Source organism: Plodia interpunctella, chromosome 13 (genome assembly GCF_027563975.2).
Source record: "Plodia interpunctella isolate USDA-ARS_2022_Savannah chromosome 13, ilPloInte3.2, whole genome shotgun sequence".
NCBI lineage: Eukaryota > Metazoa > Arthropoda > Insecta > Lepidoptera > Pyralidae > Plodia > Plodia interpunctella.
Genome location: NC_071306.1, coordinates 7,773,869 through 7,786,834, shown reverse-complemented (window position 1 = coordinate 7,786,834; position 12,966 = coordinate 7,773,869). Strand labels below are relative to the sequence as shown.

Here is a 12,966-nt window from a genome sequence, read left to right as displayed (position 1 = left end):
CAATATATACTGACTCAGTTGCAACAGAAAGTTCTGAGCCAGTATATTTCGACTCGCGTGCAACAGAAAATATCGAGGCAATATATCTTGACTCACGTGCAACAGTGAGTGTCACCCCAAACTATGTCTCTTGAGGAAAATAAGCGCATGGCATGACTGGTTAAGCTGCTATTGTATTTTTTATGACAACTAGTTGCAGATAGATCAGGAAAGCATAGAACTAATCTTCGGTTAGTAATGTAATGCATTGTAATGTATCGCATGTTAATGTATAGTTTAACATATCATAACACAAGATAAATCTGTCCCTCCTAGGGATCGGTGTATTTGACTTTAACTGTACGTTATTTGATAGCATGGGATCACAGATATAAAAACATGAAATCTGTGCATGGGATTCATTTTTCTTGACATTTTTTACTATATTATTTCTTACGCGTTAATAGATTTGATTGCAAGGAATCTTCTCCCTGCTAGCACCAGCCCATGGCGCGTCATGTCCTGGACTTATTGTACCTATTTGCTAATTGAAGATAATGTTTTAATAAAATCATGATTACTAAGTAGTATCTTTGAGTTTTAATCACGTTTTTGGGTCCTGACTCCTCAAATGATGCTCAAAAGGTAAAAAACAGACAATGGGACTGGTGGGAGAGACGGAAAAACAACCCTAATACAACAACGACTCAGTCTTTTCTTCAAGACTTTACGAAGTCATCAAGTATACATTTGTATCACACTCGCCGTTGCTCGAAACTCCACCCGCGGTAGCATATGCGTCATCATCAAGATAAGAGAGAGAGATGTACAAATTGAGTGAGAAATCGCGCAGAAACGTGGAGCCTGGACAATTTGATTACTCTTTGCAAGAATCACGATATGTTGACGTGATTCTTTGTTAAGCTTGCTTGCATGTTTTCTTTATTTCATATACATACAGTATTGGCTTTGTCCCTTGCGACCATACGGAGTTGATGGTACCAAGAGTATCGAAATTAGAAGGCCAGATGTGGCATGCTGATCGGTGGAATTGAGATTTATTGATGTCGATAGCCCATCACCTATGGGAAATCAAGTATATAACCTTTTGCCCTAATTGAATTTTGTAATCAGTGCTCTCAGTCCAGTATGGAAGTTCAGTTCTTCATTCATTTTATAAGGCTGATGGTAAAAGTGAATTTCATAAAACCATGAAATTAATAGGTACTACGAAGTACTTACTAAAACCATGCATAAAACATAATTTTTGACTTGCAATAGTGAGGTTGATTAGTACATGGATTTAGTAAGTACTTCGACAGATACCCACTAATTCCATGGATTAGTATGAGTACATGTTATTATATCTGAAATGAGTACCTACTATTCTATAATGAAATTACTGTATGTCGGCGTGAGACGGAAAGAGATGAAATGATAAAAATGCTTTAATAAAAATGCTTACAAAGCAAAAAGAGGATAGATCCGCCTATTGAATATAGATGGGATTGCGAAAAATAAGTTCTCCTTTCTTCATGGTTTCGTTAATAATGGAAAACAAACTCCTGGGACCACAACAAAACAGCGGAATAGATTTGTATACTTTATGGAATTAGTAGGTACCCGAGTACCTACCTAATACCACTGCCACCAGTGATCACTGCCAAATAACTTGTCAAAGCTTAAATGAAATTGACAACGTAACAGGACGTAATCCTAGTTAGCTATCAATCTGATGATAACGGAAACTTAATACAAATCAAACTACAATTGAAGATGATTGATGTCATTGAAAATTCGGCTTGTGTCCACACATGTGTGTTGTTTCGTAATCATAAACGGAAGAACTACGCTTTATAAACTATGTGGTAAGTTAACATCATCAACAATCTTGTGGGGCAAGCACATACCATACACCTTGGTACAAAGGTCGTCTGCATAGGCTCTCTAAGGGCTATTTTTAGTTATTCAGCCTTTAATCTATAATAAATCATAATATATATGGAAGCGGTGTTGATGTTATGGTTAAAACCCGCCTGTAAACCGAAAGAACCCAGGTTGGAACCTACTCGTGCCACATGAGTTTGTTTTCAGTAGTTTGTTTTCAGTAGTTTGTTTCAGACTTTGTATTAGTTTTATTAGATTTCATCGACCACTACTGCTTCCGGTGAAGGAAAACAACTTAAGGTAACCTGCAATCTGGTTGATTATCAACTAGTGTGTGGAATGGAGAAGGTAACAGCAAATCAACATAAAGTGCCAAAAAATAAGTTGTTGTTTCATTCCTCGTAATGACCATGACCCTCAGCCATGATTAATACGACTATAAAGAAGAAGAATTATGCAGTCCGTGATGTTTATATAATTTATATTAATACTTAGTATAATAAAACTATGATCAGCTTGCGAAACATCGTGATCGGCGGCGGCAGTAGTGGCGGTGGCTGCTGCCCCCCTTGCTGCCCTTCCTGCTGCCCCTCCTTCCCCAACCCTTTCTCCTGTTGCTGCAAATGCTTGCTCCAGTGCCTCATCAGGCTGGTCTTCTGCGCAATATTCATAGTCTTATCAGTTGCTGGCGTGCTCTACTTCATTGAGAAAATTAAAAAAAGTTGATTAGGTAAGTTTTCTTTTTTGATTTTTCTTAATGTATTCAAATTCAAATCATTTATTCAGAAATTAGACCTTCACAGCCACTTTTACACGTCATTTTTTATATTAAATAGTTATTTCTCACAAGCTACGTAGTATGTAATGTAGCTATGCCTTCATTAGATGATTCTGAAATATTGATTACTAGCTGTTGTCCGCAGTTACGCTCGGGTCATTAACTGTGTCTTTTCCGAATTTTATAAAACCAACCCAGATAGGTTAAACCATGAAAGCAGACATACAGACATTTGCATTCATAATAATATTACTGGATAATGGATATGGATGACAATATTTCGCTTTGATTTCTTGTCTGGATATCAATGACCACTTGACTTTCGTTCAATAGAGAAAAGTAGCCGATAATTCTATGAAAGTAGCAGTCCGTACGTACATCCCTTACAAGAATGATGACCTTGCTACAATTCCCGTAAGAAACTTCTACTTAATATAAAATACAACTGAATCTCTAAAACTTAAAACAAGGAGGGAGAAATAGACGTCTCCACCATATATGATCATAGATCATAGACTGTCGAATTATTTGAAATCTATGGCCTCGGTGGGTAGATCAACAAAAAGAACAAAACCAGCAATCAGCACTCCAAAATGACATATATCTTTGAGTGACAAAGAGTGACATTCAAAAAATCTTATGTACCTACGGCAGGAGCACAAAATCTATGAGTTTTTTTTTCAACACCTGTTTTATGTTGGTCAAAAATGAATTGAAAATTTAAATCATGTAATATGTTGAACGATATTCAACAATATACTTTGTTATGTGGTACGTATATTTTCATTCAAACTTGTTAGAGTTAATTACTTTGTATAGTTAGCTATTTAAAAATATTTTGTGCGTGGTATAAATTATAATAATAAATTCTAAAGAATGAAATGGGTTATCATTACTTACTATATACATATACTAGTATGATATTATACATAGTACACTTATTTTTCTGGGATAAAATACCATATGTCCTTATCCGTACATCAAACTACGGTAAATTGTATACAAAATTTCAAGAAGATTAATTGTGTAAATGGAGTGTGAAGAGGTAATAAACAAACTTACTTTCGCATTTATAATATTAGTCAGTACAGACCCATAGTAAGTGAACTTAAAAGCATTTTCAATTTGCAGCTATGGAAACCTCTTTATCAGCTCCGACGCAATTTCAGCAGTATCAGGAATCTTTATTTGGATTATAATATGTATCGTTGTTATTGTTCTGACGATGTTCCTAATTGTGGCAGATATTTTCTGTGAGTATCTTCACTAGTGACCGAAATCGATCGAGTTCTTTGCCTATAATTAAGTCTTGCTCTTCAGTCTTTATAAAATAAGCTATAAAATTACGAATATTTATTGAGAACTTGAAAGAAACAAGTTTTCACTATCTTATAAAGTCAACGTAATATACCTATGTTTCTATTGCATATAATAATATGTCTAAAAAAGGGCTTGTGCCTATTTTTCTCAGGGCAATTAGATTACATACATAAGTGTAGGCTCTCTCATCATCGCATGTTCTTAGTTTCATATGTGGCTGTGACGTCACGAAGTCCTCATCAATTGCATCTTGGGCAACAATCTCAGAAGGTTGACATTAGGTTGCCCACAACTTTCATGTCTTGTTGTCTTTTGACTTCGTGTGACCGAATGTCAAGGATATCTAGTAATCCGTGGTAGTGATCCTATTCTAAGGCGGGAACCAAGTACCGCAGTATATTAAATATTAAGCTACGATACGATCAAAATTAATTGTATGTTTTAAAGAATTTCTTTTATTCAACAGGAAAATAACTGGATTCGAAGAATTTCAAAGAAACTCACTGAAGCAAAGTGAAAGTTCGAACGAATCATGTGATTTTTGTGATGTTGACTTAGAACGTAAAGTTTTTCGTGGTTTTGATAGTTATTGTCTTGTGAAGTACCACGTGTGTACTGAGGTGTCAATAAATCAATTTTTGCAACAGAGTTCCCAATGTAATTCTTATTTTGTTGTAAAGAAGAAATTTACTTCCTTCGTTCATACGTACTTAGTACTTCGTTAGTTTTCGTTAGTGACGACCTCGGTGGCGCAGTGGTAAAGTGCATGCCTCTGAACCGAGAGGTCCTGGGTTCGATCCCCGGTCGGGTTATGATGGAAAATTATCTTTTTCTAATTGGCCCGGGTCTTGGATGTTTGTCTATATAAGTATATGTATTTATTATAATATATAGTATCGTTGAGTTGTATCTCATAACACAAGTCCCGGACTTACTTTGGGGCTAGCTCAATCTGTGTGATTTATATTTATTTATTTTCTAATATATTTATTTATTTATTTAAGTTTTCGCACACAAACAAATTTTATACTTAAACATACTATTATATTATTTCTTTCATTTTAACGAGCCCATAGTTAATGCTATGTGGGATGTTGACACAACGATTTATTATTTCGATAGTTGTATGGCGATGACCATTGGTCTAAGAGTCTTGACCGTCATCTAGTATCAAGCTCTCTCAGTTGGAGTCGATGAAGAAGTGATCAGAGTTTGTGAGGAGATTCCTCTCGCTGGAAACCTGCCTACCGGATGGTATGCTCACAAGTTCGTTTTATTTTTGTAATATTTCATGTTTAAAAAGAAAAAAAAATCCAAATGAGTGAATAAAAATAACTAAAATAATATAATTATTAAAACTTACGTCATTTTGTCTAAACTTCATCGGTTAAAATCAATGTTAAATTTGACGGTGCAACTCATCCTAAATTGTTCTAAGCAAAATAAATCGTCTTGAAACTTAATTGAACTGTTCGAGTTCCCTCAATTTATGTGTGGTCGTGGGTACTACTTAAATCCCTTGGGGATAATCGAGCATCCGGTAGCTTAGGTTGTACTATGAACTAAAGTCAAGGGATTTATGACTTTGTGAGCTAATTTTCGAATATTTATTCAATTGAAATTGCACCATTATTTGAAATATAGCTCGCAGTCCTACCTAAAATCGAAATTCTCGTTCTCAATAATCCTACACTTGCCCATCGCTGATGCTGACTTGTTGCCGAATATATGATCTGTCAAATAGTATCTAATTTGTGGGATGTTTATGATGGTGTGATTTTTATATCGCTGTAAAAGGTAAAACTCTACTATTCAAATTCAGCGGTTTGGGGCCATAATCTATCGGCCACTATAATAAATCTAGGTTTTGTTTTATCCAGTTACTCCTATAAAATAGTAAACATACTCAATATGATATTTATCAATAAATGTACAACATGTTCCACAACTGCTGAAAAATTGAGTTACCGAATTATTTATTAAATCAAGTAACAAATAAAAATAAAAAATTTGGAGATGTTGAAGTCAGAACTAACTTTACTAACATTACTGACTTTGCACAAGTTTTACTCGATATTTATGAAGGGGCAATCCGATAGTGGGTTCCCGGGGGAGACCCAAGGTCTCATCTCAGGAGAAATTAGCCGTATTTTTGTTAGAATCCCGTTCGACTCTGATTGGTTCGTACAGTGCCGTTTTTAGCACTACAAGAACTCTGGGCTAAATTTCTACAAGACGCTCTTTATCTGTGATTCCAAAGTGTGACATAAAACATGCTCATTCTCTAAAACTAACAGGGGTGTCCGTTACTGCCACGCCCTATGTAACTAGCTTTTGCTTACGACTACGCACGCACAATAAAATTTGTTTCTTCGCGTTGGAGTTGGGAGTTTCTGGAAATCCTCTAATATTTTTTTTAAAAACAGACCAACATTTTATTTCTAGCATTTCATTTCGTCCGTGCGTTGTCTGTGATTCAGGTACGGAAGAGTTTTAAATAATACTAGCTTTTGCCCACAACTTCGTATGCGTGTAAAAATCCGTTTCCCGTGAGAATTTCAGGAAATCCCTTATTAGTCCTAGGAACCTACACACCCAAATTTCAGCTTTCTACGACCAGTAGTTTCGGCTGTGCGTTGTCAGTCAGTCAGTCATTCAGTAACGCAAGAGTTTTATGTAATAGATTGATGATTGATTTTATGGCGACCACACATCGTAAATGCAAACCTGCAACGCCCCTTTGTATTTAACGCCCTTGGCGGTGGCTTAACCGGTAACGGTAACTACTGGGCTCGTTCGATGGTGACCAAATTAGCAGTAACTATAAATAAGGTGTCTTTTTGGAATAAATTGCGAATGTTTCCAATTCCAATTCATTGAATGCGTGTCTAAGATGGCGTCTCAATAATGGCGGGATATTTTGATGAAAATATCAGTCGATGCTCAGGTATATATATATCAGGGTATATATCAGGTTTAGGTTTGGCCAAGTGTAAATGCACTTTTGCATTTACACTCAAAAGAAACGTAAAACTAGTGATACTTACCAAAAAATATATTTTTATTAAGTGAAATACTATATAATGAAATGTTCAAGTTTCCCTGGCCATAATTATGTCTAGATATTATAAAAAATGTTCGTCTCGTTTACATTTGGGGGAAATTTTGAAATTTAAGTACAAAATCACTATCACTACATAATATTAATAAAACAAGTAGGCATATCCAATATCGAATACGAACGCAACAATTTGACGTTCAAACTTATTGTTTATTTCAATCTAAGTACCTATATGTTTTCATTAAATAGGTAGGTGATGCCGTATGGTCTTAGGTGATACACAAAGTACTCCAACATATACATCATATTGTTGTCTATGTAATGGAAGGAAATGGTGTATTCCGAACAGCAATCGCGGCCCTGGAAAGCAAAATATAGTTTCAATTTAAAAAATGTATTTTTTATACGATGAAAGAAGTGGGTCATTAGGTTATTGGGATAGCTAGAGATATTCGCACTGCGGTCCCAGTCGTCCAAGCACTTTATATATTCAGATAACTATTGGAAATACATATTGGAAAATTTATTTTCACATAAACGTGAATGGGTAATTTGAAAAAAAAAACAATTTACTTTAGCCCATGTTTAATACTACTTATGTTCATGTCTCGTATGAATCCTGTCCCGATCGTCCAATTCTAAAAAGTTATTGGGCAATTGGCATCACGTTTACTATTAATTAATAATTAGTGTTTGGGTGACTGGTGTCGCGCGGTCCCAGTTTCTTGCAGTACCAATCGCCTAACGGCTCTAAAGAAGTGTTCCCTATTTTGTAGCACACTAGCGGCCCGTACAGACTTTACTCAGGTAAAACCATAAAAATACATTTAAACCTTCCTCCCAAATCACTTTATTAAAAAACCCCGCATCAATATCGTTGCGTAATTTTAAAGATCGAAGCGTACGCACATTGGGAATCGACTTTGTTTAATAGTTTGGTGATAAATAATAAGGACATACTTACCGTGTTTGGCGGATAATATATTCTGTCCCAATACCAAAAATGGAACATTTGGACTTGAATATGAAAATTTGGTCTGAACGGAAGGAATCTAGCCCGTTGATACGCGTCTCTCGAATCTAAAATCTTTACTTCCACTTTACTCAAGCATCGAGCTGAAATAGATGGAGATGATGACTTTACCAAAGGTCATTCTCAACTATTTTACCGGCCAAACAGCAGTGCTTGCATGCATTGTTGTGCAGTGTAACCACAGGGTACTGTGGCAAAAGATTCTAGGCCACAAAGTAGGCAACGCGCATGTGAAGCTCGGGTGTTGCAAGCGTTGTGACCACTTACCATCAAGAGGGCCATATGCCCTGTTTGCCTATTTATATTTTTTTTATATTACCGTAATAAAACAAGATGAACAATCTACTATATTATTTTGTTGGAAACGTTTCTGTTAGAGACTCGCAGGCCTATTAAAATACAGCTTTGAAATTTATTTTACATCTATATTTTTTACAAGCTTTATGTATGTCCCTATGTTTGAATTTTGCAACTCATTTTTGAAGAAGAATTCTTCATCCGATTGAGCTGAAATTTTGTACACACGTTTAGTTTGGATGACATTGAATTATGATAAACATTGTCATATGATGCACACAGGAATGACTCCAGACGTGGGAACTCCTCAACGGTTTACTGCACGTAGGTACATGATTTTCTAGTCACACATTGAATGCAATAAGATCTCTCTGACAACAATAAAAGCTTGTATTAAAAATGACATTTATATAAAAAAAACTTCTACAATAATATCAGTTCGAAAGCAAATAACAATAAGTAAGCATTAACGTTAGTTAATGCTTACTTATTGTTATTTGCCTACCTATACGTTATTTACCTACCCATACGTTCAATAGGATCACATTCATTTCGCCTAGACCAAAGAGATTGTTGCATTCAAAACTTGACAGAAATCCCTGTTAAACCATCGAGGAGTTCCCTGGTTGGAAGCTGATTCTGACTACTCCGTGTCCAGAATATCATAATAAGCAACGTTGACAATTCCAACCAGGTAGTGCAAGCGCGTGTAGGTAAAATTGAACTAGTAAGACAGAGAGGTGAACCTATATATAGAAATTTATAAAATAAAAGATAGCTTACACATATCGACGTCCTCTGATCCCATCGACTTCACACATAAATCATTTTTCAAACCATAGTTGACGAAGCGAGACACAGCCTCTTTACTTAAGACATACCCCGCACCGCCACTTGCGTACCCCTATTCAAAACAGAATATACCATATTAAACTCAAGTATAATTAGTAAATTCAAAAGTCACCTTATTAATTTGTATAATATCTCGATGGTACTGTCGGCTGCAAAAATCCAGGCATATTTTTGAACCTTCTTAATTCCTAGGAAATAGAATTAAAATGTATTATTGGACTTTTGCAGCCGATCGTAAATGCTTACATCTTTTGTGTAATTGGTCTTATATTTGCAACCGAAATAAATCGGGTCGTTGGTGTTATAATCATATAAGAAGTGCTTCAAGTTTTCTACAATGACGTATCTGAAAAAAATTAAGGCATTATTTATTTTAATTAACAATTTAGGGTGAGAGAGACATTGTGACAGGGCAATGTGGCAAAATACCCCAGGCTACAAAATCGGCAACTTGAGTGACCCCTGGCGTTGCAGGCGTCCCTAGACTGTGGTGACCACTTCACTCCAGGTGGACCCTATGCCTATTTGCCTGCTAGGTACATAAAAAATACAAAATATTAAGTAATAATAAGTTACAAATGTTTGTTTTCAACATTATAGTTACTTCAAAAATGTACATGTATACTGAGATATACACATCGTAGGTGAAGAAGAAGCAGCGACAGGGCAGGAGGTTTTGTTATATTTCCACAATAATATTACAACAGCAAAAGTCTGTTGCTGTCATGTTCACGCTGCTATACGAATTTGGAATTAGCCTAGAATAATTGGAATTAGCCCCAAAGTAAGTTTCAGTGAAAAACTATATTGGAGTTGAAATTATTTTGCGTAGTCCCGTAATCTTTCTAATTTTCATCGTCGTATCAATGGGACGTCCAATGGAACTACGGAAGAAGAGAGTTCGAGAGTTGTGTATTTTTATTAATCTTAGTATGATCAAGCCTAACGAGTGGATCAGGCAGAAGACTTGGGTAATTACCATCTTAACCCACAAGTGGACATTGGCCGGGCATGTTGCATGTGTAGACGCCGAGCGATGGACTAAACGAATGCTAGAATGGAGACCTAGAGAGACCACCAGAGAAAGAGGTCGTCCAACAGAGAGATGGGTGGATGATATCATAAAGCACGTTGGTCACAACTGGATGCGGAAGGTTAGACACAGGGAGTCATAAAGGAAGATGAAGGAAACGTATGTTCGAATACGGATCAAGAAAGGGATGCTTTGATGATTATGCTGATGTTTATAAAAGTTAAAAAAATTGCCGCAGGGGTGCAACAATATTTCATCCCTTCCCGACTTCGCTCGGGTAAAATCATAATAAATTATACACCTAAAAACCTTCCTCGGGAATCACACTATCTATGGGTGAAAACCGCATACAATTCGTAAAGTAGTTTATATTTCAGACAGCTTTATTTTATAATATGTAAGGATGTCAGGGAGCACTTACGTGTCGTCATCAGCCTTCAAAAACCATTCTGCTTCGTCTATATAGTTCTCGTATATATGCTGAAATGCCGCTTTGACTTTCCCCCATAAATACATTCTACCTTCTGTCACGTTTAGTTTCAATGTTGGTAATCGCGGGTCTGGCCAGGAAAAATAATAATAACTACTTCTTGAAGCGACCGATAGACAAACAATGTTAAAAGAAACTTCAATTCTGCAAGTAACATTGATTTCAGACTACTCACCTTCTTCAGTACTTATGAACAGCAATATATCACATCTCTTTCCCCACGTTTCCTTGATATGTATTGCTTTTGTCATGTGGTTGGGAGGGTGTGTCATAATCCAACACAGCACACGCACTCTTTTCGCTATAGCATCAGCTACAGAATTGTCCATCTTGATCCAATTTTCTTCATCAAATGCCATTATATTCACAATTTTATTGCGATAAGATTTAATTTCCATACCGTCGTCTCGAGGCTCAGTAATATTATCTGTGGTATTTCCATTATGGTTTTTAATCACTTGTGCTTCTGTAGATGTAGGTTTATATTTTAAAACTATCTTATCTTGAGGTTCAGTCTTATATTTTGTGTTATATTTTCCTTTCACTTGGATTGCTTTAGAAGTTTTATTGTTTTGTAAACCTGTGACAAGAGTAGAAACAGTGGGAAAGTATATCTTTTCCACGTCTTCCCATTCGTCGGTTAAAACACTAAAAAATGTAACATTATCTAATTTGCGCTTAACTGTAAATTCTGCATTGTTTTTGATGTTAATAGAACTAAGCTTATTGGAAGTCTCAGATTGGTTGCCATTCTCTTCTAGGTAAGAAGGGACGTTAAAAGGGGAGAATAATTGCTCCCACACTCCGGTCCGGACACTGAAAAACAAAAATTCATATAAGTACATATAACTATATCATACAAGTGTTAGCGCCATGAGGAAACCTGCACCCTGGTTTATAATAATCGTATATCTAAAAATAATTCTGCGGCAATTACTTTTGGTAACGTATTTTTTTATGATTAGTATGAGATATTACATGTTCCGTATTTACTTTTTTTATTCGCTTTAATTCTTGAGATATATAAGAAATGTATGAAAATATTTCATGTACTCTCTTAAAGTTGTTTTAATTATTTGTTATTTATCAGTAATTTAGATACATACTATCCCTAATAACCTATCAAAATGCTATCAAAGTAGTGATTAATTTCTATCCTATGTAACTAACAGTAATACAAGTTGAAATTAACTACATAACAATATTTGCTGATATTATTCCCATCGTGAATATCACTACACAGAAATCCATTTTGATTTGATCAAGCACTTCTACCACTTCTACAATAATTGTGAATTATTCAGTGAGTGTGCTTGAAAACTGACAATATCTCTGTGAATACTGACTAGGATCTCGTTGAGGGGATGTTTTTGTATGATTATAAAACTTTATGGTTTGTTGAGAAAACAATCCTTAGATTGCGTAAGTTTGTTATCAATATACACTATTGTAGTTTCATTCCATAATAAGTTGTATATTCTACGTTTTTTTTTTAAAGTACCTATAATCAGAAATAGCCAATTAACTACAGGAGCATGCTTTGACGACCTCGGTGGCGCAGTGGTAAAGTTCTTGCCCCTGAACCGAGAGGTCCCGGGTTCGATCCCCGATCGGGTCATGATGGAAAATGATCTTTTTCTGATTGGCCCGGGTCTTGGATGTTTATCTATATATGTATTTGTTATAAAATATAGTATCATTAGAGTTAGTATCCCATAACACAAGTCTCGAACTTACTTTGGGGCTAGCTCAATCTGTGTGATTTGCCCTAATATATTTATTTATTTATACTCGTAGTTATGTATTTCTGTATGTATACAGAACCAGCTGTAAAAAATGACCGACATTTTAGCATTTGTAGTACACTACAGCTGGTTAAGATGTTGTTCCGTTCCTTTCTGACTCGTGGAACACCAATGTGGTTCAATGTCCCGTTCCATAGTCGTAAGCAGACCCTGGGCTTCGATGCTCTACGAAGAGGTAGGATGCTCTAGGAAGAAACTGCGAATACTGAAATGAATGAGAGATAGAACCGCGGACCATCGAATTAAATCCACATCTATAGAAACCCTTTAATTTGTAAAAGTTGCCGAAACGGCTGGAGGAAAAGTTGTGTACATATTATATCTACGAAGAATAAATTTATTGAAATTTAACGAAATGATAAAATATGGTAATATTATGAAAGATCATTTTATAAATAAATGATGGCTTTTATTCTTGATGGTATATAACA

General features: G+C 35.6%; 1 protein-coding gene and 1 long non-coding RNA gene across 3 annotated transcripts; one reads left to right on the top strand and one right to left on the bottom strand.

Moving 5' to 3' along the window:
• Positions 1 to 1,694: 1,694 nt before the first annotated feature.
• LOC128674782 (uncharacterized) lies at positions 1,695 to 4,612 on the top strand. 2 transcript variants are annotated; one of them, XR_008405201.1, is made up of 5 exons: positions 1,695 to 1,847; positions 2,382 to 2,596; positions 2,978 to 3,415; positions 3,776 to 3,897; positions 4,431 to 4,612. It is a non-coding gene; the product is annotated as an uncharacterized LOC128674782 (long non-coding RNA). The 2 variants fall into 2 exon arrangements; XR_008405200.1 differs by having other exon boundaries at positions 2,790 to 3,415.
• Positions 4,613 to 7,007: 2,395 nt separating this feature from the next.
• Positions 7,008 to 12,068, bottom strand: LOC128674767 (glycoprotein-N-acetylgalactosamine 3-beta-galactosyltransferase 1-like). Its single transcript, XM_053753649.1, has 7 exons — positions 11,926 to 12,068; positions 10,906 to 11,546; positions 10,662 to 10,800; positions 9,454 to 9,553; positions 9,139 to 9,259; positions 7,990 to 8,141; positions 7,008 to 7,385 (listed from the first exon to the last, which is right to left on the bottom strand). Exons 1-7 carry the CDS (start codon positions 11,979 to 11,981, stop codon positions 7,254 to 7,256), a joined length of 1,341 nt encoding a protein of 446 aa, XP_053609624.1. The 5' UTR covers positions 11,982 to 12,068; the 3' UTR covers positions 7,008 to 7,253.
• Positions 12,069 to 12,966: the final 898 nt, after the last annotated feature.

Bases quoted from the DNA above. Each gene is read 5' to 3' on its own strand.
- LOC128674767 (XM_053753649.1), bottom strand. From the start codon at position 11,981: ATGGATTTCTGTGTAGTGATATTCACGATGGGAATAATATCAGCAAAT. The intron at 10,801-10,905 runs GTGAGTAGTCTG...TTTCCTGGCCAG, and splicing joins GTTCATAAGTACTGAAGAAG to ACCCGCGATTACCAACATTG. The intron at 9,554-10,661 runs GTAAGTGCTCCC...AATTTTTTTCAG, and splicing joins TTGAAGGCTGATGACGACAC to ATACGTCATTGTAGAAAACT.